At 39.8% G+C, this 27584-nt stretch overlaps 1 protein-coding gene across 4 annotated transcripts; it reads left to right on the forward strand.

Annotated features, from left to right (window-relative positions):
- Positions 1 to 176: 176 nt before the first annotated feature.
- Kctd9 (potassium channel tetramerization domain containing 9) lies at positions 177 to 27013 on the forward strand. 4 transcript variants are annotated; one of them, XM_021181543.1, is made up of 12 exons: positions 177 to 463; positions 8764 to 8885; positions 10516 to 10559; positions 13046 to 13142; positions 13598 to 13783; positions 13979 to 14107; positions 17858 to 17925; positions 18034 to 18129; positions 18833 to 18982; positions 22325 to 22430; positions 23096 to 23229; positions 25006 to 27013. In XM_021181543.1, exons 5-12 carry the CDS (start codon positions 13756 to 13758, stop codon positions 25120 to 25122), a joined length of 828 nt encoding a protein of 275 aa, XP_021037202.1. In that variant the 5' UTR covers positions 177 to 463; positions 8764 to 8885; positions 10516 to 10559; positions 13046 to 13142; positions 13598 to 13755; the 3' UTR covers positions 25123 to 27013. The 4 variants fall into 4 exon arrangements, with proteins under 4 accessions (XP_021037202.1, XP_021037201.1, XP_029324880.1 ...); XM_021181542.1 differs by having other exon boundaries at positions 13725 to 13783; XM_021181544.2 differs by having other exon boundaries at positions 210 to 260; positions 13725 to 13783; positions 25006 to 26863.
- Positions 27014 to 27584: the final 571 nt, after the last annotated feature.

A 27584-nucleotide genomic window follows, 5' to 3' on the forward strand; every position in this document is an offset into this window, starting at 1 on the left:
AGGTTCTGCTCTGATTCGCTGATACTCCTTTCCGTCAACCAGCCCTCAGCCTCTCTTTCCTTCCACCGCCGGCTAGTGTTACTCTGAGCCCACCCCCTAGCCGAACTCTGATTGGCTAAATGCTGGCCGGTACAGCGTGTTGATTGGCGCAGCTCAGCGTCGGTCTGGGAGCGGTTGGGGGGAAGGGCCGCTAGCAGGCTGAGGAGCCTAGGGGCGGGGTGGGAAGGAGGATCGGCCAACCCCGGGGTGTGGGACTGAGGGTGCGTGCGTGAGGAGTGTGGGGCCGACCAGGAAGGTGGCGAAGGGCGGAGAGTCCGGGTGGGAGGCGGGAGGGGTCTCGCGGGCGCGGAGCGCGGCGGGTGGCGGGCCGGGAGCGAGGGTGGCGGCTCCCTCAGGACCCGGCGCGGGCGGCGCGATGCGGCGGGTCACGCTGTTCTTGAACGGCAGCCCGAGGAACGGCAAGGTAAGCGGCAGCGGGGGCGCGACCCGGGGACCCCCGCAGCCTCCGGCAGCCCGGGGCAGCTCGGCCGGCGGGGCTCCGAGTCGCCACTGTCACCTGAGCCGCTGGCCGAGGTCCCCTCCCACCTTCCCGCTGCGCCTTCCTGTCCTTATCGGTGCTGAGTAATGCTCTGCCCGGGGAGGAGGCAGTGATCATGGAGGCGGGTGACCCTGGCCAGGTCGGGAGAAGAAAACTCCAGGGGACAGTCGAGTGACATCCTCAGAATGAGGACCTGGTCTGAACCACTTTCCTTCTCTCTCAAGGTGCCCCGGGCCCCTTGCCCCGCCACCGTACAAACTTTTATACACGTTTTATTGTGCCGCCTTGTTTTGATTCCTTAGAGGACAGTGACAGCAGACCTTCGGAATGACTTGATTTGACAGTAGCCTTAGCTGCGTTTAGGCCTCTGTGGAGGGCGTGGTGCTAAATATTTTTCCGATGTTGCAGCTGCCTCTTGCCCCACCCTTGAAAGTTATTCTTTGGAAAATGTTGGCTGTTTCTGGCGGACTAGTAATGTGTGGTTAAATGACTGCCCCACACATACCTAAGCCTAATTAAAGTCTCAAAAGTAATGAACCCTTTTAAAGTTTCAGTTCAAGGTACATTGGCTCCACTCTATAATTGACCAGAATACTCTGATTGCCCCGCGTATACATAGCAGAACTATTCAAGGGCATTAAAGTGGCGCGGGGGAAGGGGGTGGGGAGTGGTGTCTTTCAACCACTCTGCAGTTTTGAATAAACAGATTCTGGAAATCTGATCCACAGTGGGGTTTGTGCTCTGCGATTTTATTTTCTTAAAGATTGGATATTCACACAAAAATAGTATCCACATAAGCTCAGCCAGTGCTTCAGAAATACAGGCTAAAAAGGCTGTCAGTTCTGACCATCAGCTGTTCCTGGGCCACACTGTAGTTGGCTAGTAGTCTGTGTCGGTTTTTATTGAGAGATTTAGTGTACCCAGTGTTAACAGTCATATTGATAAGCACTTTTCACCAGTGTCCACTCTTGTGTGACTCCCTGAAGTCAAAGTGATCAGAGTTCCTCATAAGTGCTCAGCTCTGCTCTAAATCTCTTCTGAATTCACTGTATGCTATTGTCGCTGTAAAACTGAGTGGGTTGCTCTTGGTATATTATTTAAATTTTTAAAAACTTCTAAAAAGTTAAAACTTTGGTTTTGACTGTGAGCTTCCAGGTTAATTTTATTTACTTAATAAAAAATGTTGAGAATCTCCGAAGATTGGGGAAAGTACTTCTCAAATGAGTATGGGCACATATGCATTACAATGATCATAGGACTGAACCGAAAAATATTAACATTCAATATTTTTTAAAAAACTATGTCCCACCCAGTCCTAAGCTAGAGAACATGTTACAAGGCTGTTTCCTCTCCTTTCAGAAGTTGGAAATAATACTAAAGTGACTTTTATTTGAAAAGATCACAATACATACCACCTGCATTTATGTATGTGGATATGTAGTGTATATATAGTCCCTATATCTAATCAGGACTGGCATAAACATGACATGGGCGCTCATTAAAATATTCCCAAATGAAGTGCTACTCTGAAATACTTTGGTTTCCTGTCTCTAAAGTAGAATATATCATTTAGCTTGTCTCTTTACTTACCTGGTGTCTACTTTTAATGCCCTAGTCAGGAGAATAAGTTCTTTGAATGCCTTGCTTTGTGGCCTTTGGGCTGTGGGCTGTGATGTAGAAAGGCACAGATTTCATCACCATACATCAAGATACCAGCATGCACTTTTGATTTGTGTAACTGATTAGTGCTTTTAATGTTGATGAAAGAGCTGATATTTTCTAAATGAAATGAGAATACCATGGAAGGTGTAAGATGACTCTTGGGGCTTTTTGGAGGAGTGTGTGTGTGTGTGTGTGTGTGTGTTTTAATTTGAAAACAAAATAATAATAATAAAAAAAAAACAACAACTTGGCTTTTCTAATTTGGAAAAGCATGGGAGCCTCCAGTTACTGAACTTGTCAAGCTGGTCTTGTTTTCTTCCAGAACAGAGGTCTCCATATATAAATAGGTCAATAGCCAACAGCTTATTTACCAGTTGGTTCTCTTTGACATACAATGTATAGAAGCCTGTAAGTACATTATAGAGGTTTACATCAGGGAGTCTTAATTGAATTAGCCATCAACTAAGTGCTAAATGACTTTAAAACCTCAAAGAAACTGCAGATTGAAGCCGGTATTAATTATGCAAGCACAGTAAACACTGAGAAAGCGGCAAAGCTGGCTGCTTTTCCTAGCATCAGCAGTAAAGTTAAAAAATAAAAGGATCTCAGAAGCCAATGAATGGCATGTTTTAAGAAAAGTCTTTGCTTAATAACTGCTATAATCAACTTCTTCCTTCGGGTATATTGTTCTTTGAACTATTAGCTCGTGGTCTGCTGAGGTCATCCTCATCATGACAGGTCATGACCAAGACATGAAAAGTTTTTTCCTGTACATGCAGGCAAGGGTCTTGGATTTTTTTTTTTTTCCTTCACCTTAGCTTTTAAAAACTTTTGGGATTCTGGAGATGACTCAGGGGTTAATAGGATTGCACAGGCGGCCAGTGTGAGGAGCAGAGTAGGGATCCTAAAAAGCAAATATTGGGTAGATGTATACAGCGGTCCACCCGTCACCCCAGGCCCTGAAGGCAAAGATGAGGGGTCCCAGGAAGAAGCTGCTCTCTATGCTGACCATGTTGGCAAACTCAGGGATGAGTGGAGAAGCTCTGCCTCAGTGAATAAGGTACAGAACAATGGAAGAAGGCTCTTCAAATCAATCTTGGGCTTCAACATGAATGTGCACACAGGATCATGCACACGAATACACACATGTGCCTACACACATTCAAACACACCCATGGAAAAGAATAAAAACCTTCATTGTTTAAAGGAAATCTTATATTTAGCAGAATCTCACTAAATTTAATGATAAATATTTAAAAGATTCTTGCTGGCCAGTTTGTAGTCTGAGTAAATAAAAGTCCTCATATTATTTAGGAAACTATTCCTGATGGTGGCACACAGTTTACAATTAAATAAATACACAATTGATTGACCTCAAGCCCAGAAACATTCTACTGATGGGCTTTGAAGATTATACTCCCAAAACATTTGATGTGTTTGAATTATGGGGGAGGAGGGAGCTGATATTGGCTCCAGAAAGGTCAGCTATGTCTTTCATCTTTTCTCTATATGCCTTCCAGTTTCCTTTAATCTCTTTAATAGTCCCTGTAAAGGTTAGTATTAAGAATATATAATAAAGATCCAGACATCTGAATAAAACGTGTGGTTCTGAACAGCCTTGTATTGGTGCCATCAATAATGAGTTGGGCAAATTACAGGCTTTTTGTATGCAGTATTCATTCAGCTACCACTTAAGAAGTGCTGTGTGTGTGTGTGTGGACCTCCATGCCAAATACTGCAGGCACAGTAGGCAAGGAAATACCTGTATTCTGGACTGATGTTTGCATTCTTAGTCCAGGAAATCACTTTTCTTCTAACTTGGTATTGGGTCAGAAATATGTTGTTGGTATCATATATTCAGACTTGAACTCATTATGTTATTAGAGGTGAAAATATGACTCACGGAATCTGACCCTTAGTAAGAGCTTTATGTTCTTTCAGTTTGTTTGTTCTTTAATATATTTGATGTATATAGAAGACTGCAATACAAAATATTGATGGTACATCAAAACAAAAGGAAAATACTAAAAGCCATTTTCATTAATTTTGTTTCTCTTTGTTGCTTTCTAAGTCTTTCCCAAACTTGACTTTTTTCATTTACTATTTCTACCACTTAGTGATAACGTCTACATTTCAATGCTTTAGTGAAAGCCATTTATTAAAGCATTACCACAGTTTATCCGTATCAACAGACTTGTGTCATATACAATACTGTATATATGTATACTTTAGCATATAGGACAAGAATTTCCTAGAGTGCTTTATGAACAGAACCACTGGGGAGACTTGAAAATCAATGGTGTCCTCCAACCCGAGTAGGTCTGAGTGAGGCTAGGCTGTATAATTCTAGCACTGTTCTGGTAATTTTTGCCATTACAGGCTTTGGGCTGTAATTTGAGAACCATCTTCAACCCTTCCACTCCTACACCCATCCCCTGCTCCCTCTCCAGAAAGATGGCTCAGCAGTTAAGAATACTTCTTGCCTGTAGAGGATTGAAGTTTGAATCTCAGGGCCTATGTTGGGTGGCATACAACTGCCTATAAGCTGAACGCTAGAGTTTCAAATGTTCCTGGTTTTCACCGACTCCTACACTCACACCCCTCCTGGACTCAGATATATAATTTTAAAAAGTAACCCCTGCGTTTGATTAGTGCTGCTTATATGCACATGGGTATGGAGCCATCTACTTGAGTATGGACAACCTACCACCAGCCATGTCTTAAGAGGAAAATGACTCCTCCTCCTTCAGCAGCCTCAGCTGTTAATAGCTGCTTCACCTAGGCCTTACCCTGGGGCCCCCTCCCTCATTCATGCTGAAGTTTGGACTGGCTTGATATGGAAGACAGGTCTTTAGCAGGAACTATAGCTCTTGTGAGTTGGTGTGTTGGACAGTTGTGTCCAGAAGTCAGCATTTCTTAGCGCTCCTCACCTGCCAGCTGGTTCTTTCTGACCACTCTTCCGAGGCTTCCCGAGACTTGGATCGGGGAAGTTAATATGCATGATTCCTCCACAACTGAGCGCACATGCTCACTTCGACTCTGCACTTTGATCAGTTTTGAGTCTGACCATTATCTGGTACCTACTGCAGAAAGAAGCCTCCTCACCAGAGTGGAGCACTGTTAATCTATGAGTATAAACAGACATATTTAAAAGGCAGTTTGACAGCATGACAATTTAACATAGCAGCAGTAGATTCCTCTCTAAGGCCTGTGAGCTTTTGACTAGTTTTATATACCAGGCATGAAATCCGCCCTCTGGAGTAGGCCTCATATCTAATTAGAAAATGGTTGGTTATCCCCATAACTGTCACTATTACACCAGTGGCACATTCTCCCAGGCAAGTCTGTATTGTAGGCTCCAGCACTGAATTAGGACGGCTGATGTCTTTTTTTTTTTTTTTTCCTCCAGCATCCTGCATAGCACCTTTTGCACTTAGTAAACTAGTCAGTAGGGAGAGCGTTTCTTTCTCAATCAAGGTTGAGTCTTATGTTCTATAGTAACAGTGATATTGTCAGCAGAAGGGTCTTACAATCTAGTTATAGTTATGGTGGATAACCAATAGTGATGGCAATAGCCTGTGGTTGTTTCAGTTACCTCTGAGGCCTCCTTGAGCACAGATAACTGGTGGGAAGGTATACCTTATCTGACCCTGAGATCTGTACTTAATGACGCATGTGTTCTTGAACAGCATTGTCCACCCATGCAGGGTACTCCTGTATATATATGTGTGTGTGTATACACATACATACATATATGGGATTTTTAAAAATTTAGAAACCAGTAGATTTCTCTAAGGCCTCTATAATCTTCAGTTTGGGTTAACACACTCCTCCTATTCCTTTCTCTACCCTATATCTACCTTCCCTGTTCTGTTAACCCTTTCATCAGAGCTCTCCATTGCCATCCTTTCATGTCGCCTGTGTACTATCTATCCAGTCTGATTAAACTTTTTACTTGGGTGGCAAGATCATAGCTTTCCATACAGCTATTTCATAAACTCTTGATTTCAGTTAAGTCTAATCACAGCTCCTTAATTCCCTACCTCCCATCAAGGGTCTAGCTTTACAAGATAATGGCAGATTTTTTTTAAAAAGTCATTGTGTGTGCTTATATTCCCACCAGTAGTACATTAATCTTCCTGTTGATAACATCCTTCCCATCATTTAATACTGTCAGAATTTTATTTCTTTTTCTTTTAAGACAGGGTTTCTCTGTGTAGCCCTGTTTGTTCTGGAACTTGGTTTGTAGACCAGGCTGGCCTTGAACTCAGAGATCAACTTGTGTCTGCTTCCCAAGTGCTGGGTTAAAAGCATGTAATACCATCGCCCAGCTAGAATTTTCAATTTTTAATATTGTCCCTTTTGCCCTCAAGAGTGTTAGACCATTTTTTAAGGAATAAAATCATTTTCACTTTTGAACTTTATTAGAATTGCAGGTAGAGTGAACTGAGCTCTTCATTTTAGGTAAGAATTGTTATTGGTGTTTTGGTTAGATAAATCAGCATGCATAATTTAGCCATTTCATATTAATAGTGTGCTATGTAAAATGTTGTAAGAATGTTAGACATGACTGTAAATTGGTAAACAAATGCTAATAATAACTCTCCAAAGTAAAAAGTATATTGGCCTAGTATAAGGGAAAATTTCAACTTTATAGAACTCTTCAGTTCTTCCAATTAGTTCTATTTTCTCTATTGATGATCTTTTGGTTGTCAATATTGTTAATTATTTGATTGGCAACTATAAATTTTATTTTTAAAACTAATATCAAGAACATGGAGACTTTAAAATAAATTAAAATTTTTCTGTCCCTGTGTAAGTAATATAGGTTTTTCATAATAAATTTGGAAAACAAAGTTTGAAAATTATTAGTAGTCAATCATAGTTCCATTATCCAAATATACTCGCTTTTAACCCTTTTATAAACAGCACTTTCAAATTGCAATTATACCATATACTTCATCTTCTCTGTCATGTTCAAAGTTGACTCCATGGCAAGTTGAAAACAGGGACCCTATTATTATCTTGATTATCTTTCTATTGCTATGATTAGACACTGTGACCAAGGTAACTTATAAAAGAAGGTATTCATTTGGGGCTTACAGTTTCAGAGCTTAGAGCTTATGACCATATGGCAGAAAGCATAGCAGCAGGCAGACAGGCATGGTGCTAAAACAATAGCCTAGGAATGGCATGGGCTTTTGAAATCTCAAAGGCCACCTCCAGTGACTCACCTCTCCCAACAAGGTCACATTTCCCAATCCTTCCCAGTTTCACCCACTGGAAACTAAGCATTCTCATTTATGAGCCTCTAGGGGGCGCTCTCTTTTGAACCATAGGAGAGGGCAGTAACCCTCACTTTGTTAGTTACTACAGGTTGTTTCCTAAGTAAAATCGTTGTGTTTCAGCATTGTTTGTCTTACCCTGTTGCTTAGCACAGCACTGTTCAGTAAAAGTGTGGTAGAAAGTTCACATGTGTGCTGCTGAATGCTAGATGCTAAAACCTGGATTTCATAAAATAATAGTTTTTGAAAAATTAATGAGGTGGGAAGTTGTTACCTTCTCTATGATAGTTGATGTGATGGACAACGTGCTAAGCAGCAGAAAATTATTGCTACTCTAAAAAAATGAGCCATTCCTACAAAGCTATTTCTACATAAGAACGACAAGATATTATTACACAAGAACAACATCATAAGGACTTCAGGCTTAGGCACGTTACTAGGCATCAACTCATTTCCTCATAAAACTGCGGCAGATAACACTGTTTTCTTTATTACTAGTTAAAGTTACAAACCATATATTTTGTTGCAAGTTGACTGATAGAAAATACTAATCTAAATTTAAGTTCAGATTTATCTTCAGAATTCATGTTGAACATTAAGATTCTATATTACTTTTGGTTGGCTGCAATCTCTTTCTTTCTTTCTTTCTTTCTTTCTTTCTTTCTTTCTTTCTTTCTTAGTACTGTTAAAAATAGACTCTCCTCTCATATAATACATCCCAGCCACAGCTTCCCCTTCCTGCACTCCTCCCAGCTGTCCCCCACCTTTCCCTTCCTCCAGATCTACTACCCCTGTTTCCCTTCAGAAAAGAGCAGGCCTCCAAGAGACAACAACAAAACAAGATATAAGACAAGGCAAAGCCCATAGGAGGAAGAGTCCCAAGAGTATGCACCGGAGTCAGAGATATACCTGCTCCTATAGTTAGGAGGACCACAAAACCACCCAGCTAACAGCCATTAACATATGCAGAAGACCTGATACAGACTAATGCAGGGACCATACTTGCTGCTTCCGTCTGTGTGAGCCCATGTGAGCCCCCCCTTAGTCAATTCCGTGTGCCATGTTGTGGTGTCCTCCCTTCCCTCTGACCCCTATACTCTTCTGTCCTCTCTTCCTGTAGGCTCTTCTTTTCTAGTTTTGAGTTTGCTACAATAGGAGGCACAGAGTAATTGCCTATCAGGCAGTGCGCTGAGTCTCCTAAAGGGTCTCTTAAGTTTTAATCTGTAATGTCAGTGATTCGTTGTATGTGTTCTTCAAATTAATCTCATCTGTTCACAGGTGGTTGCTGTATACGGAACTTTGTCTGACTTGCTCTCAGTAGCCAGCAGTAAACTCGGCATAAAAGCCACCAGTGTATATAATGGAAAAGGCGGACTGATTGATGATATTGCTTTGATCAGGTAACCTGCCCTTTTTAAAGCTGTCAGTAGTGTACCCTTGCTTCTTGGCATTGAGCTGCCACCTATGCTGTAGTGTCACTGCTGTTTTGAAAGCTGGGTTTTTGCAAGTGATTATCTGGAAGTCACTTGAGTTTAAAGTCTGTTGATCAAATAGAGACATTGGTTATATCTGGCACTGAGAACTTCTTTATAGTAATTTAAAAAACTTAAAAATCTCTTACATGCCCTTGTTTATTGTTAAATTCATTATTTAAAAAATCTATAAACATCACAAAGAGCTGATGCTAAATAGTACAAAATTCTAACTAGAGATAATAGCAGGGGTTTACCACAATATTACTTTTTAAAGCTGCTTTTTGTTTTTTCAGTGTCCCAGGTAGATTATTGCTTGAAACAGGTGTTACGTTCACTTCATTCCACCAGTGATGAGACAGTTGTAGGACAGGGAAGTAGCTGAGCAGGAAGTCGATGAAGGAGACATTCCAGGTAGAGACCACACCAGCAGTGTGTGCTCTCAAGCTTTGCTTGACTTATCATCTGATAGGCAGAGCATACATTTTTAATCTGATGGTCTAAAGACTGTGATACTTTAGATGATATTGTATATAACGATTAATCTACACTCAAATCCAGGGCAGAGTGACTCACCTCCAGTCTAATAGACTTCCTTTGTAAGTTCTAATCATTTTCATCAGGTACACCAAGCATCTGAGAAGTGAGGGGTTAGCAGTTTGATTTTTGCCTGTAAGAACAAACTTTCATTCTAATCTAGAAACATTAACTAGCAAACTGAGCAGGTAGAAAATATAAATTGAAATATAAATCTAAATAAATTAGAATTTTTTAGTTTTTTCATTTTCTCAGTTTCTATGGATAATTGGCCAACAGCACTGAATATTATATATCAATCTAATTTTTAACCATAAATTCTATTCCCATGAAAAGCACAATGTATCCTATGTTGATCCACAAAATAACTCCTGTAAGTCCTATGGAGATGACTGTGACAGGATTGTATGAGGCCTGCACTGTGCTTTCTGGCTCACAGCAGTGTCTCTGATTACTGAGCTACACTAATGGAGCAAGGGTGGTCAGGGAGGAGAGTCTACTGGCAATCCAAGAGGATGGGTGAGCTGAGATAGTTAAGTGTGCTCATGGCAGATGGGTGGTGAGCAGGTGTTTAGAACAGAGTTGCTCAGGTTTTCATTTTTTCAGGATTTAGTATGACAGTTTGTTTTAATTTCTAGTGCCCAGCTGCTAATTATGTGAGAAAGCACTCCAATAATTTATTTAGAAGTAAAGAGTTCAAGACAAAAGTTGCCTATGGCTTCAGTCATGTATTTTGAACATAAATTAGTACATTCTCCAATTAATATATACCAAATTCATAAATTTTGATAGTGAGGTTTTGTTTTGTTCCATTTAAAAAATACTTTGATATGCAGAATCAATTGTGTTTGATTTTTAGACCTGGTCAGGGTTAAACAGAGCCCTGGAGACAGTTTCCTTGGAGGCAGGTTGGTGAGAAGGCTTGTCATGTGTAGCTCTGAGGAGCAGCTCAGATGAGCCGTCAGTTAACAAGCATGCTTTCTGGCTTTTGACTGTGGTTTTTCCGTTCTGGTTTTCCTAGGGATGATGATGTGTTGTTTGTGTGTGAAGGAGAACCATTTATTGGTAAGTGACTTTACCTATCCTTTTTTTGCCACAGTAATAAACATGAAACAGTAAATAGCTTTACAAGGAACTGTATGACTTAACATTGAAAACATCATGATGACTAAACTCAGGTCTTCACATTTTTTTATTCTTCAATGAGTTTATGTCAAATTACATAGTTATATATAAGAATTATAATTATAGTCTATATATTTCCTCCTTTACATGCTTTTAAGATGTCCTAGATATGTACATTTGTGACCTATGACATGATAATTTTGATTTTAGAAATAATTTTCTTTGAAAGTAATGGCTAGAGTTTCTTTAGTATTATATTACTTACTTGTACCCATGTATTCCTTACATAGTGTTTGACAGTCCTTTACTACCCATCAGATCTTAACATGAAAACATGACTTGGCTTCAGCCACTATCCTTTCATTTGGAAGAAAGCATATATATTTAAGTATCTCTAATGAAAAGACCTAATACATAAGTAAGCAACCATTCTTTAATGACTACTTAGTTTGTTCTGTATATTCACCCATGGGTGTGTGTTTAAGTGTTTTAAAGCATTACTGTCATTGGATTGGATGAGTAGAGGGGATTCTTAGGAGTCTTTGCTTAGGCAGTAGCCACATTAAAAGGAACTGTTCTGGCATGTTGGTACTTGCTTAGGAAGCAGAGGCAGGTGGATCTCTGTGAGGTCCAGGATAGCTTGATTTACATAGTGAGCTCCAGGCCAGCCAAGGCTACATTGTAAGACTCTTGTCTCAAAAAAAAAAAAAAAACAAAAAAAAAACAAAATAAATGTATAGCCTCTTCTACTTCCATCTTAAACTATGAGCAAATCTTTTCTCCATCATGTACCCACTGGCCTGATTGAAAGCTTATTTTTGCAGGCTAGTCATAAAAAAATCATTCATTAAGTAATAAATAATTAGACTAGGGTTTAATCCAGTGGTAGAAGCAGTGTCTGCTATGTATAGAGATCTGAGTTCAGTTCCCTAACTTACTCCCCCCGCCCAAAGTAACAAAACAATTCTGCTAGGATTTTGTTTATTCCTGTGACTTCTTGGACTCAGAAATATTTGATAAGTTTTCATCTTCTACATGTATTGATGTCTCATGTGTCTCATTCGGTCAGTGGAAACCTATTCGTTTTTAACTCAATGTCACTAGCCTTTCATGGTTCCTTTACCTCTAGTGTAATAAGGTGTTCATCTTATTCTTTTTTTTTGTTACAGACATAGAACATTATTGTTATGACTTGATGTCATGTTCAAGATACAGTCTGGTTAGGATTGTTATAAGGCCTTTTGATGACTAGAGTTGGAGATATATAAGTAGCTAGAGATAAAAATTTACGTTATGCTGTATATTGTAAAGTTTATCATATAAGTTGAGATGTTTATGTTCTATAATATGATATAAAATATCTCATGGGTTCATGCTGGGTCTTTCAGGGTCTATTCAGGATTATAAGGTTTTTGCTTACCTTCTGCTGTCTTGACTTTCTTACCTGTCTTCCATATTTGTAGCCCTGATTTCCAAGAATTCAGAGAGTGATGGAATTATAATATCACATCCACTCTATCCCACTCAAAAACCACATAAAAATTCAGAGGAATAATCAATATTTCAATACTAATAGGGTCTTCCAACAGCTTAACATATTTTGTATAGCCTCCTGCCTACATCTTTGTGTTAAAGTGGTTGAGTTTCTACGTTGTCAGAGGTACATCAGTCATGTACTGACTGTTCCTCCTTCCCCAAGCGCACTAATGCGTACCTTAGTGCTTGTGCCGCTCTGTCTAGTGATTGTCTGAAAGGACTCTGAGAGATTCTCCCCAGAGTCTTTGGAACCAATTTTCTCTGGCATCCTGCAACCTATACAGTTTATGGCTCTACCCTTGAAAGTCAGATGTAGAATCACATCAAAGTTTATCAAATTGTAAACTTTAAATATGCACATTTATGTCAGTTTTACAAAGAAGCACTTGAAAAATTATTGGCCCACACTTTCCTTTTTTGGGTATTGTAAGTAAGTTATTTCACTTTGTTATGACATAAAGGATGGCATCAAGAAATCTGGTCTCGGGCTGGTGAGGTGGCTCAGTGGATAAGAGCACCAGACTGCTCTTCCGAAGGTCCAGAGTTCTAATCCCAGCAACCACATGGTGGCTCACAACCATCCGTAACGAGATCTGGCGCCCTCTTCTGGAGTGTCTGAAGACAGCTACAGTGTACTTACGTATAATAAATAAATAGATCTTTAAAAAAAAAAAAAAGAAATCTGGTCTCACGAGACTATTCCTGATCACCCAAAGGACTTTCCTTCTCTTAAACTAGCAGCTTTGTGCACTCTTTCTTGGGTTGTATCTTCATGGTTGTCTTGGAACTTTGGTAGATTTGTATGAGGTTTTGCTTTGAGAAATTATTTTACTATCTTCCCAGAATCTTTAATCTTAATATTTCTATTATTTTTTATTTGTCATCTCTAGATCCTCAGACAGATACTAGACCACCTGGAGGATTGCTAGGATCCCACACAGACTGGCTCACATTAAATGTAGGAGGACGATACTTCACAACAACAAGGTAGGTAGCGTGTGTGTGTGCATGTGTGTGTGTGTGTGTGTGTGTTAAAGGGCAAAACAGAATAAACAGGACTGTGTACTGATTCCTTCAATTTTTCAATTTCCTTACAAGATTTTCAAATGCTTCCTAAAAATATGTGGATTGAAACCATTTTTAGAAAGTTTTAAAGAAAAAATTTAAGTGAAGTTAAGCTTTCATGTCAGAGAAAGCATAAATAAAGCATCAATTCAGCTTTACAGTTTGCTTTTTAGATGTAGTGGTAAACAAACTGCACATAGAAATTAGCAATATTTCTAGAAACAACAACTTATTGATCAGATAATATAAGATCAAGAATATTGTAATAAAATGTCTTGCTAGTATTTAAATGAAAAGATAATAATGCAGCATGAAATCAAAGGAATGGCCAGATCAGAAGGGATTTTGGCAACTTACTGCACATTTTTGTTTCCCAGCATCACCCTACCAGGTTGTAGCATGCATCTCTTTGAGAGAACAGCTGAACTCAAGTGTACTCTTGACTTAAATATGTTTGTTTGTAAAGACACATGAAGAAATCAATTTTTTTCCCTGAATTCTTAGGAGCACTTTAGTGAATAAAGAGCCTGACAGTATGCTGGCGCACATGTTCAAGGACAAAGGTCAGTAGGACTTGTTCTCACTTTTTTGTGGTCCATTTTTATCTGAGCTGACTTTGTAACTCGCGTTGGTTGGATCAAATCGTTTTTATAGCAGTTAAGATATGATGGTATATTATGTGACTTTTTTTTTCTTCTACAAATTCTGACTTTGTTTTTGTTTATGGGGGGATTTTCTTTATTAAAATGGTATCACAGGTGTCTGGGGAAATAAGCAAGATCATAGAGGAGCATTCTTAATTGACCGAAGTCCTGAGTACTTTGAACCTATTTTGAACTACTTACGTCATGGACAGCTCATTGTCAATGATGGCATTAACTTATTGGGTAAGTATTTCACAGGCATGGGAGAACTGTAAGTATGGCAGTGTAGGTACCAGGATGGATAGGTAGTCTTTCTATCTGAGTATCTTTGCTTATATGTTTCTTTAGCCCACAAATTTTTTATTTGGATTCTAAGTAGATTTAAGTTCTATCACAAGGGACTTTTATAGGTTGGTGTCTTAGTCAGGGTTTTACTGCTGTGAACAGACACGATGACCAAGGCAAGTCTTATAAAAAACAACATTTAATTGGGGCTGACTTACAGGTTCAGAGGTTCAGTCCATTATCATCAAGGTGGGAGCATGGCAGTATCCAGGCAGGCATGGCACAGGAGGAGCTGAGAGTTCTGTCTTCATCCAAAGGCAGCTAGTGGAAGACTGACTTCCAGGCAACTAGGGTGAGGATCTTATACCCACACCCACAGTGACACACCCATTCCAACCAGGTCACACCTATTCCAACAAGGCCACACCTTCAGATGGTGACACTCCCTGGTCCAAGGATATACAAACCATCACAGTTGGTATTGTTTCTTTGGATTAAATGACTGTTTCTTCACTTTGAGTTCTGGACTTCTTATTATTTGAGTAGTGAGGTCACAAGGAAGAAAGAGTTGATTTGGGCTTACAGTTCCACAGGAAGAGTCCATCAAGGCAGGAAGGCGTGGCAGCAGGCAGCTGGAGCAGGAGGCTGGGAGACCACATGAAGTAGAAGGAACACTGGAAATGACACCAACCAGACTATAAACTCTCAAAGCTTTCCTCCAGCAAGGCTCTATTTCCTAAAGGCTCTTCAGTCTCTCAAACAGTACCACCAGATATGGGACAAGTGTTCTAATATTTGAGCCTATGGGACATTGCTCATAAACAAACACTTCTCATTCAGACCATCACAAGGACTGAAGTAGGACCAAACTGAGTAAGGCAGACTTGAAATGCTCTAGTTTCGTGTCTGGGAGCATCTAGGGCATATAATGTGAAGTTCCAAAGGTTTAAGCACCCCTGTCCTTACCATTTATATCCCCATGGTTTCTCTTCTTGGATGGCTTTGCCTGCTCCCTGTAGCTTTCCTTGGCAGACAATTCCATGTTCCTGGTATCTCTAACTGCCTGCTTTTGAAATCTGGACAGAAACCTCTGACCCTAGAATCCTTACATTTTCATATTCATGCAAAATAGTATTATTTTTATATTATTTGGATGTCTACTGCCCTCTCAACTGTTAGTGCGGTCCCTCTCGGCCAGCAGTTCTCAACCTGTGGGTTGCCACCCTTTTGGTGGTCAAATAACCGTTTGACTGGATATTTACATTAGGATCTGTAACAGTAGAAAAATTACAATTATAAAGTAGCAGTGAAAGGACTTTTATGGTTTAGGGTCACCACAGCATAAGGAAGTGTATTAAAGAGTGGCAGCATCAGAGAGGTTGAGAACCACTGCCTTAGACTATGGTGTGGAGTGGGTGCTTGAGTACCTGCAGGGCTGGATCTGAAAAAACACGTTGTTCACTGTGCACCTGTCTTCTCAAAGCAAAGTCTTTCAAATGAAGCTGGACCTTCATACCCTTGATCCTGTGGTGGGTAAGGTCTGGTCAGTTCCTGAGATGTCCACTATTACAGTGCTTGATCTCTTTGAGATGGTGATAGTCTCGTTAACAAGCTGCCCTTCTGATCCACAAAGTTAGAAACACTCTTTTATCTGACCAAAATACTTGTTTTTCCAATTTTCTTTTTCTCTTTTGTGCTTCCAGTTCTCAATGTAAGCCAGGCTAAGAGTAGCCTGTGTTGCAGCTTTGATGTTATATTAGCTTGAAATTCCCTCCACCAGGCTATGTATTCTATTACACTATGTATTAGTATTCTATGTATTCTATTCACTCTCACTCAAATTCATGGGTCACAGAGAGAATACAAAAATTCTTTGCCAGAGTATAATGTGAATGCCTGTATTCTAATTCTGGTAGAGTACTGTTCCAATCTGAAGTTTCTTGAGCCTGGCCTTCACCGTCTGCATTCCTGCTGGTCTGGTCTCCTGAGCTTGGAACAATATTACCTATTAAATCCACTTACAGAGTTTAGTACTTTAAAAATAATCTCCAGTAAGTTGTTCTGAGACTGAACTGGGGTGGTGAAGCTAGAGTCCATGTCCAGGTGATGCTGGTGCTGGTAGAAAATAGACTGACTAGCCTTCCAACCGACTGTCTGTGGGGTTCTGTATATGTAAAGCTTGTCTGGATGCTTTAAAGTTTAATTCTAAACCTGTAATTAGAAAAGTAGCCATGCCACATTCCCCAAGAGGTTTGAGTTACACAAAAGACCTTGGTGAACTAAGGCCCAAGAAAGTCTCTTTATTCTGGGTTTCTTTTGGGGTTGATACTTACACTGCCTCTTGGGAGGGTTGCAGAGAAGTAGCCCTGAGGCTAGGCAGGGAACGAGTGACTCTGAGTGACTCTGAGAGTGTGCCTGAGACTGGGCAGGGAGTGTATGCCAGGTGGCTTGTGAGCATGCGCCACTCTGAGCGTTGCTTCTCAGTTGGATGGCTGGAAGTGGAGATTAACTTTCATAGGAAAGATTATTTTCTTTCCTCCCAATTAACTGCTTGGCCTTTCTCAGTAGCTTAGAAGCTAAAGGGGGGATTATGTCTGTTAATTTTGTAATTCCTAAGTCAGTTTAGCCAACCAAGAAATTTGAGTCCTCATCTGGAACATAGAGCTTACGTGTGCTCTTACTCACATGCAGTGCGTGTTTAACCAAGCTGAGCCGAGCCTGTGAGAGAGAAAATCCCCTTTATCATTAGAAATGAGAAAGTTCAAGTGTCTGAATTATACTTTTGAGTTATTTTTGTGAATTTACTTCAATATTACTCATTTTTAATATTTTGACTTTTATAAGATACTGATAGCAAGCCTAGTCACTCCTGTTCACTCCATTAATAAAGTAGATGAATTGTTAAGATTAAATGGACTAATTGTTTTTAATTGGACTTGCAGTAATAAAATCACTATTAAATGGCTGTTTTAGGAGTAGACAGTGTTCAGATTTTTTGTTCGTGACCTACTTAACTACCAACATAATCTAGAAATGTGCCAAGCTTTTGTTGTAACTTATTAGTTTCTATTTTTTTTCTTGTGAAAAAAAACTTGTTTGTTCCCACCCCACCCTCAGAGTCTCAACTGTGTAATCCAGAGTTGCTAGAAAACTGTGTGTGTTCCAGACTCTTCCCCCAACTTTAGTATTCCAAGTAATGAGATTATATCCAAATACAGCTCAGAGGAAAACCTGTTTTCAAAATATTTGCAACATTCTGTGGGAGCATTCTAAACCACAGCTACTTGTTGCTACTGACCAAGCCTAGGGAGATGGCTCCGTCAGTCAAGTGCTTGCCTTGTAAGGGGCAGGACCAGAGTTGGGTTAACTGGAGTGGGTTAAGGACCTAATTAAGCTGGGCATGGCAGCCTGAGTCTGTAGTCCAGCAAGGGCTGGGGCAGCAGGGAGGGAGAACCCCTGGAAGCTCACTGCAGAGCTGTCCCAGTGTATTGGGTGAAGTTCCAGGTAAATGAGATTCAGCATCTGAGTGGTGACACTTGATGTTTTCCTCTGGTGTTCTCCCACACATACACACAAGCACACACAGAAATAATAAGCAAAGAAGCCTACTTGTTGAACCTCAGCACTATTGTGAGAGTTTAACAGAAAAATTATATAGAATCCAAAATGAATTGTTCTGTGTGAAAGTCATGCTTTGTATTTTGATAGGTGTGCTAGAAGAAGCCAGGTTTTTTGGTATTGACTCACTGATTGAACACCTAGAAGTGGCCATAAAGGTGAGGGGATTGTTTTGTTTTGTTGTTGTCTTGGTCAGTATTACACTTATCCTAAGTATCACCCCAAAGACCCCATTGAAATTTTTTTTTTTGAAAATTGTTTTCAAGAATTCCCAACCACCAGAGGATCATTCACCAATATCCCGGAAGGAATTTGTTCGATTTCTGCTGGCCACTCCGACCAAGTCAGAGCTGCGCTGCCAGGTAACTGAAGCAGACCGTTCACTGCATGACCTGTGTGTATCAGCAAATCTAGAGCAGTTCCACTTCCTTCAAGGGCTTTTTGTTTTGTCTTATTCCTCTTTTTTTAATGTAAGATACAATTTAATTATAAGCCATGGCTTTGATTGAATTTAAAGTGGCTAGTGCAGATGAGATGGAGCAGCCTTTTTTACTGTCTAATTGTGCTTTATGTAGCGGTTCTTGAGTAACATATGGAAATTACAGCAGTTTCTTTAAAAAGTTTATGTTCTCATATGTGTGTGGCTGGTCAGTGGCAAAAACTTTTGTGTGTTAGAGCATCACAGGTTTTGAGAACACCACAATATTTATCTTTTTTCCCCTTAAGTAAGATGATTGGATTTTAGAATTAATAAAATAATTGCTATCCAGTTGATCGTGGCTATTAGCAGGTATGTGACTAACTGAGATCCCTCTTTAAGCCGTTCACCTGTCAGTGTAGTGTAGCCATCTCTGTCTTACTATATAGAGGTGGGATTTCTTTTATGAGAACCCATGAAAGCCACGGACACCGTGTACTCCCAGTTCCCTTTGCTCAAGCTGATAATAAACTCCACGGATGGAAAGGCCAATGGCTTCTGATAATCTCGGTGCTTAGTTACAGTGATTAAACTCAATTCAGACAGATGGTTTCAGCATCATGACAGTCTGTGCTTTTTAATTCCAGGGTTTAAACTTCAGTGGTGCTGATCTTTCCCGTTTGGACCTTCGATACATTAACTTCAAAATGGCCAATTTAAGCCGCTGCAACCTCGCACATGCAAATCTCTGCTGTGCTAATCTTGAACGAGCTGATCTTTCTGGATCAGTGCTCGACGTAAGAATCGTTCTTTAGTCATAAGGAAAACCAAAATTTAGGCTGTTGAGCATTCTCAAAAGAAGGAATTGTATGTTTCTTACAGAGTTTTTTATTTTAAAACAGATAAATGACCGTGTGGCTGACTTTGTCTAAAAGTGGATTGGGTTGGTTTTATGACTTTCATATCCTTTGCAAAACATAGACCTAAAAGGTTAAATCCTGAAGCGAGGTCCTGAGCTCCCCGAAATAGTAGACTAAATTTGTCAGAACTTTATTATTTGCAGTTGACGTGTAAAGCTGAAAAGACTGTGAAATGCATTGAGCCTCACAGGTGGATGGGACAGGTGCTGACTGGACTATCTGGGTCTGAAGTGGATGTGGTGGCATCATTCTGGAAGGCAGCATCGTGATGATCTTTCTCTCTGCACATATGCGAGACTGTGTCATGTGTATGTGCTTATGCGTGTGTGTGTGTGTGTGTGTGTGTGTGTGTGTGTGTGTGTGTGCAGCTACCAGAGTTATTCTGGGATTAAAGGATATATATATATATATATATAAAGGATATATATATATATATATATATATATATATATATATAGGATAGAGCCAATAACAAATTAAGTTCTTTATGCCAGGACTCTAGTCTGTTTTGTTAATTAATTGTACCAGGTATAGCATTTTGCTTTTGATAGTCATTATTGCATTATTATAATTTTGCTTATATTCATTAGTTCAGTCTGTTTACTACAGCTTTTTCTATCAAATCTAGAAAAAAAAAATCAGCCAGTACACTTTTTAAATACTGCTACTCACTCTTTTCTATCTCAGGATGAATGGTTCAGGCAGTTTTAAATAGGCAAAAGACAGACTAACAGCATGAAGACAAGTTTGAAAGATTTAGCCTTCATTGAAATGTTGGAAGATGGCTTGGTTTGGGTAGGGACAGAAAAAAGATAAAACAGATTTAATTATTTTAAAACAACTTTTTTTTTTTTCAGATCTATTTAATTAAGGTGTTCTTGTGAACTGAGCCATAGTGTTGTCTGTTCACTGGGACTCTGCCTACCTTAAATAGATCATGTCAAGGCCAATATAAATCACTGATGAAGTAAAATGGTATAGGACTGTAAGTTCATTACTGCTAGTAAAATTGGCTCATATTGAGGACTATTGCTGAGCTGCCTGCTCTGAGGGTCACAACTAATTTCTCATTGCCTTTGGTATGTGAAGGTGGTTGTTGATGCCATGGGTACTGCAGTGTCTACAAAGAATGTGCTAAGCATTCTGCCACAAAGCATACTCCTATGGCTCCCATCTTTTGCTGAGCTACTCACCCGGTTTATAATTTTGCCTCTTTCCATCCTAGCTCTGAACCTTTGTGGAGAAATCCTCCACTTTGACTGTAAACCCAAAGCGGTCCCTGCTGCCGTCCACTGTTCAGGAGTCCATAGTCCTCCTCGTGCCTAGTGCCATGCTTTGCCTGGTTCTGACTGCTCAGTCACCTGGCTGCATAGAGCCTGGTGACTCTGTCTCTACTGCATATTCCCAGTCCAGCCTTAGAGACTGGTGGGAGTGCTTGCTTAGTCTGACCTTATTTTATAGGCTGATAATCTACAGCATAGAGACTTGCCAAAGGCCAGAACCAGTTATTAGAATGGGAACTATAATCTAAAGTGTGTGTGGGGGGGTGTTGTATTTTTTCTTTTAAAAGGACTGTTTCATTGGAAAATTCCAAATATTTATAAAAATATACTAATGTAATGAGTCCCCATTTTATCTTTGTCCATTAGCCTCAGCAAATATCAGCATGTAGTCAACTTTCTCTTATTTGCACCTTATCACAGAAATTTTTACACAGCACAAATATTTTACAAAGCATTTTATTTATATATATTTCAAAATATATAAATTTTTATCTTTTAAAGATAAGTGTTATTTAAGAAGTATAATATCAATATATATGTTTTTAAATAAGAGTAAATGACTCAGCTGCTTTCATTAAAACACATCGCCTCTCTTGATAACGTAAGACAGTCCTATACCTAGGATGCTGGTGTTCTTAGCTGAATTGCACACTCTCACATCGGCACTCCGCTCCACATTAGCTTTACATGGCTAAAAATGGGAAAGTTTACTAGAGTTGCTCCTGTCTTCCCTTCTTCATGAGCTCCCAGAGTACAGCCCTGAGTGTAGACCTTATCTGCAGAATAACCTTGGAAATCTGGGTAAATTGCATGTGTCTTATTTAGGACTATTAATTAAAAAAACAACAACAACAAAACAAAAAACAGTGACATTTACTTGCACATGTCAACATCTTGTCTTGTTAGATTTCCGGGTACATAAATCTCGTCATCCTTTAGTTATTTTGGTCTCTTAGTGTCCTTATATCATCTCCCTTGGCAGACCTTCTATACCTCCTCATTAGGGCCCAGGCATGGAGAGATGGCAATAAGCAAGTATTTGTCCATTGACTGTCAGTGGGATGACCTCTCTTTTGTCTCCTTCTGCTGGAGGTTACTATAAGCTGGGTAAAATTGCATCTATAAACCAAACATCTCATTGACAAGTATGCTTATAACTCAATCAGGCTTAGGATTTTGGACAAATACAATTATTGTGTATTCTCTACTATGTAAATTTTAACACTCAGCTTCTGTTTTGTCACAGTTGTGAAGAGCTATATTAATGTCAGTTTTACAGAGATACTTAACGTTTTAATCAGTATCTCACAGAGTTCAGGCCTGGATGCATTGGATCCCTTAAGAAGACTTAACGCTTAAACCTCACACATGCATTTTCTAACTTTCTGCTTTCTTCATTATGCATTGTGCACAGGGTTGGCAATGCTATGTAGCAGTGGTTGATACAGGAAGACCCAAGAAATAGGTGGCTAGTGTTATATAGATAGTGGTGAGGTTACTGATGACATTAATGTCCTGGCCTTTGAAGTGATGACACCAGGAATGTCATTTCTTGATTTCTTTCATGATTCAGAAGAGAAAAGCCATTCTTGGAGTTTATTCCCTCCTTATTTATTTTGCATACATTTTGAACATTATTTTGTAATGTCTAGGGCTATTTATAAAGGTAGAAATAGGCTATCATAGTTCAGATATACAAAGCTTCATGTTCTATGTAAAATGGACATACTATTGTTATTTTGCTGTTTATTTTTTATTGTAGCTCTTCCAAAACTTCTCAGCTCTTTCTGAGTTTCATTAAAGGCATCTTCAAGATAAACAGAAAATAACTAATTGCAGATGTGTTGAATTGGACCTTTCCTATTAATTTCTTTCTTATTGCTTGCACAGATGTTATCAAATTTAACCCTTACAGCTGGGACTCTTGTGTTCACAGTGTGCAAATCTCCAGGGAGTCAAGATGCTCTGCTCAAACGCAGAAGGCGCATCCCTGAGGCTCTGTAATTTTGAGGATCCTTCGGGTCTTAAAGCCAACTTAGAGGGTGAGAGACTGTCTGCCTATTCTCACTTGGAAACCATTAAGTAAAAGCTGTTGTTAGAGGTGACACAGGAAGGCTCTGGGCAGAGCATACTCTGAGGTCAGACCTGGAGTGTCGCTCTACTTTGGCCTCAGTCATAGGCAGAGGCTAGGCTAGGCACACCCAGGACACAGGAAATGATGCCTCAGATGTTTAGTTGAAAAGTTAAATATCAACCTCCTAATTTTCAAATAAAAGAAAATCTTCTGATGCTGACAAAATTGAAGAATTTCAGTTAAGCCTACCGTGTTTTGTCAGGTTTTAACACTCCAGCCGTGTTTTGTTATTTGTGAATTGGGTACCTCATTTCCCTGGATTTAGGAAAAAGGTGCTTGTGTGTTTCCCTGATTGTACATTTATCGAGGCATATTATAAAACTGCTAATTATCAAAAGAAAATATTGTTTTCTCTAAATATTGCTGAAACATTTAAGTTTATGCCATAAGAAGATAAATTACCACCATTGGTATCTGTATTGCAAGTTGGTTGAAAGATAGAGTTCACGTTTATTTCCAAAAGTCGCATGGTCTCACCTCATTCCCCTCTGTTAAGTCAGCTCATGCTTTTGCTTCCGTTGGTTAACTATAAAGTTTTCAGGTTAAACTCCTTCAAAAACATGCTTCTTGCAGGTGCTAATCTGAAAGGTGTGGACATGGAAGGAAGCCAGATGACAGGGATTAACCTCAGAGTTGCCACCTTAAAAAATGCAAAACTGAAGAACTGTAATCTCAGAGGAGCAACTCTGGCAGGAACCGATTTAGAAGTAAGTCTCCCATCTCTGAAGAGTTTTAATGATGAGAATTACTGGTGGGATCATGCAAACTGCTGTAATTATAAACAGAATAATTGTCTGTGAAGTTCCACCTAACATGGCTGGGCAGCTGGAAGGCTACTGTCCTTTCAATTGCCTATTCAGAAAGCAAGCATGGGGACTCATACCTGTGATCCCAGCCAAGTCGAGAGGAGTGGGATTTTGAGCCTAGATTGGAATAAACAGTGAGACCCTGCATCCCTCTCCCCTCCAGGAATGAGCTAGGGGGAGTCCCTCGCTTGTTGAATGACTTTCAGATCCAGAGGTAGATATTACACCTAGATAGACCACTGTTACCTAAGTCATATGAGCCAGTTCCAAATGTGGAGGGAGACTGATACGGTTCTCCGTCAGCCTTGATTTCATTCATCTCCATTTTCTTGGGTCTTTCTCAAGCATATTGCAATCTTAATAAAGTTTAATTCCAAACAGAATTTAATGGGTCAGATTTATTTCTTGAACCACTTGAGAAGTTTACATGATTTCTGGTTTAAGATTAGGTTCATGCAAAGCCCATTTTAACTTGGCGTCATGCTCAGTTTGAATCTCAGCTTGAGATTTTTAATTTGGTCTATTATTTTTTTATAAGACCTGTATTCTATATGTCTTCTTGATTTGTAGACTTAGGTAGTTTGTTTGTCTGTACATAAGAACTCATTATATAGCAAAGGCTGACCTCAAACTTGTGATTTCTCAGCCCCGACAAGTGCTGGAATCATAAATGTGTGCCACCATGCCTGGCTCAGTGGCTTTTGTCTCCATAATGCTTTCAAATACTGCTGCCTGCTCTAAAGGATTTTTATGTATACAGTGGCTAACAACCGCTTAGTTGTTGGACCTTTGAGCTTGGTACAAACTGAGATACTAATTTTAAAAATACTTACTTCATTTTTAATTCATTTAAACTTAAATAGCTACAATTATCTAGTGGCTGTGTTATGTTAAACAATGAGACATGGCACAGATAGAATTATATATGAAAATTTATCTCATCTCAGACTTTATGTTTTGTTTTGTTGTAGCTTTGATTTCTTGATAGTTCCCAGGAGCAGAGCAGCAAGATCAACTAAAGGAAAAACTTGCTTTGCGCCAAAAAAATGGCTTTGCACCATTAATATAGCCCTTTTGATTCTTTCTTTTTATGTTTATGAGTATTTTGCCTGCTGCGTATGCCCTGTGCATGCCTGGTGCTCACAGAGGTCAGAGGAGGCCATTCAGTGGATCCTTTAGAACCTGAGTTACAGATCATTGTGAGCTGCCATGAGTACTGAGGAAAGCATTTACTTATATTTTCAGAGGTCCATTATTATCATGGCAAAGAGTGTGGTGGCAAGTAGGCATAGTACTGGAGAAGTCACTGAGAGCTATAGCAGTCCTGATCCACAAGCAGGGAGAGAGAGACTGGGCCTGGCATGGACTTTCCAAATCCCAAAGTCCTCCCCAAGTGACACACTTTCTCCAACAAGGCCACACCTACTCCAACAAGGCCATACCTTCTAATTCTTCTAATCCTTTCAAATAGTTCTACTCCCTGTGATTAAGTATTAAAATATATGAGCCTCTATGGGGCTCATTTTTATTTACATTGCCATAATGCATTAGTAGAAGGGTTCCAAGAATGGGAACACTTGGGAATATTGTCCTGTCATGGCCAGAAGTCATTTTGTGGGGGAAACCAAGTCAGATCCTAAATCATTTGAGCTCTTCACGTCTTGTTTTGTCTTACAGAACTGTGATTTGTCGGGGTGTGACCTCCAGGAAGCCAACCTGAGAGGCTCCAATGTGAAGGGTGCCATATTTGAAGAGATGCTGACACCATTACATATGTCCCAGAGTGTCAGATGAGAGTGGCAGGAGCTGGAGGAAGATGTCCCAGATGGAAGCGATTCCTTATTTTATTTCTCCATCCATCCATCAAGTTGTCTAGTGGAGATAAAATTGTAAGGGAATTTAAGGCATATGCTTGTTCCCAGAGGTGCATAAGGGGAGATAATTGACTTTCCCCTCATTGGGACAGTAACAGAAGGACACTCTGTTCATAGATGTAGGGGCAGTAGATCATGCTGCTGCATTTTGAGTGGAGTTGGGGCATTTGTCTGGTTTCTGACCAGGAGTAGTAGCTATCATATTTGCTTTTATTTAGGCATTGTGTGGAAGTACCATCTTGGTTTAAGATGCATTTGAAATCTTAATTTATGAAAAGCACAACATATGCAAATATATTTATTGAATACCTAGATGCAGTAAGGATGTTTAAGTTGTTAAATGTCTTGAAGACTCTGAAGAGTTGTTGAGGTTTATAAATAGCTTTAGTGATGCCTTCCTCTTCACACACCTATCTATCACATGAGGGTGGTCAGTTTACGACTCCCTGTGGCTCTTCTGAGACTCATTTCTATAATGTTTACTTTTAAAGAAGAAAACAGCTAAATTTGAGTCATAATCTGTTCTCACATTTTGAGACACGGTGGAAGGAAAGCTCTTGCGTATCCTTGTGCGGAAGAAGGAAGGACTCACCAGTGCTGCAGCTGTCTAGTGAGCACGCTTCTGCTTCATTGTAGGCAAGTTCCATTCTGCACGAGACTAGGCTACTCTTTCCCTTCACTAGTCCAGTTCTCATGCTCAGTTGTCACAAGCACAGGAAGAAACTTCAGAACCAAAACACAAGCTTTATCCTGATCATAGTTCATGTAATGCCAATTAGTTCATATACAACCAGCTTAGAATAGACTTTCAATCTGAATCTACTGCAGGTGGAGTATGAATAAATCCTGCAGTCGCCTACAAGAAGGCAACATCAGATAATTATAGCTGAAACCCTGCAGTGGGGACTAAGAAATTCTAAACTGATGGCTTGATCATAGCCACCAGGAAAGGTTGATGAACAAAGGAAGCATTTGGCTAGGACACGATGCTCTATGTCAGTACCTGTGGCTCTTTTTTTTCTTTAAATATTTTTTGTTGTTTGTCTTGTTTTTCAATGAAATTTTAGTCCGGTTTTCTTGAGTCATTATCTGTGAACACAGTAGTAGGGCCTTTACCTCCCTGGTAGGTGTCGCAGTGTCCTTATGTGTTGCCCAAAAGCAGGGAAGAAGCTGTGTCCAAATGGGTTCTAAATCCTACAGGCTGGTCGGCTTGAGGCAGTGAATCATTACAGACGCCCCAGTCTCCTTCAGGAGAGTGGCATGTCTTCATTATTCTGTAGAGGATTCTTATATCTACATATGCAAAGCTTTCCTTCACAGTAAAGGGCTTACACGGGGAGGAGAGGGCTCCTTTACAGGGAAAGGAAAGCAATTTCGAAAATGAATTATTTTCTTTGTGTTATTATTTTTACCAAGACAGAGAAGTATTGTATTGAGAGATACCTATTTTCATAATCAATATGTGCCTAAATTCTATTTAACTCATTTCACTGCACTCTATTTTCAATAATTATAGACTGTATTCATTCACTGAGTGGTCCTCTGCAGACAGATCTGAGGCTGCAGAAGGAGCTGAAAGATGGAAACACAGTGTGTGTGGGAACTGCGGGGTTCAGAGCTGATGGAAACCACATTAATAAATGACCAGTGTGGAACGCTGACGGCCTGTTTCTGCTCTTGCTTTCCTAAGACAGCACTTTCTACATTTCCCACAGTTCTTCATGATGGTGCCATGTAGGAGTGGACCACACAGCGCTGTGCTCTTAACGGATTAGGTTTCCTGAAAAAGCCATTAAAGCACATTTACTTGTCGGGCGTGGTTTCCTGTCTGTTTTTGCACAGACCGCCTTGCTCCAGCACTTCCAGTTCTGCACTGGGGAAGGCACCAAGTGATCTGTGTGGCTCTGTAGCTGATGAACATCACTGATGGTTTGCTGTGTTGAGTAGGAGATCTAGGAGAGAGATTTGTAAAAAGGAGGAAGGTTCCAAATAGTAAGGCTTGGCGTGAATGTGGGAGGGCTGCAGAAAGGTTCTCAGCCCAAATCAGCTGGGTGATTTCCATTGATATAATTCAGGTCTCTGCTGGAGTAACTGTCGAAGACAATACATGTCAGGCTCTGATACAGTCAAGTTCCTCAGAAACCATTTGACGGGATTTTTGAATAAGAAATGTTATAAAGTCATTATTATGATGGATTCCATTATTAAGACCTATTTTCTCCAGTTCATTTTATGAATCTGTTATTTATGTCATAAGTCTACCCCCAAGTGTACTTTAAATCATCTTTTATACATAAAAAACTCTAGAACTATATTAAATTCCCCAAGGAGATAGTATCTTTAAAATGAAAAGCGTCAAACTACAAAGGAAAGTGGCTGCAT

Source organism: Mus caroli, chromosome 14 (genome assembly GCF_900094665.2).
Source record: "Mus caroli chromosome 14, CAROLI_EIJ_v1.1, whole genome shotgun sequence".
NCBI classification, from domain to species: domain Eukaryota; kingdom Metazoa; phylum Chordata; class Mammalia; order Rodentia; family Muridae; genus Mus; species Mus caroli.

Bases quoted from the DNA above. Each gene is read 5' to 3' on its own strand.
- Kctd9 (XM_021181542.1), top strand. From the start codon at position 416: ATGCGGCGGGTCACGCTGTTCTTGAACGGCAGCCCGAGGAACGGCAAG. The intron at 17,926-18,033 runs GTGAGGGGATTG...ATTGTTTTCAAG, and splicing joins ACCTAGAAGTGGCCATAAAG to AATTCCCAACCACCAGAGGA. The intron at 23,230-25,005 runs GTAAGTCTCCCA...TTTGTCTTACAG, and splicing joins TGGCAGGAACCGATTTAGAA to AACTGTGATTTGTCGGGGTG.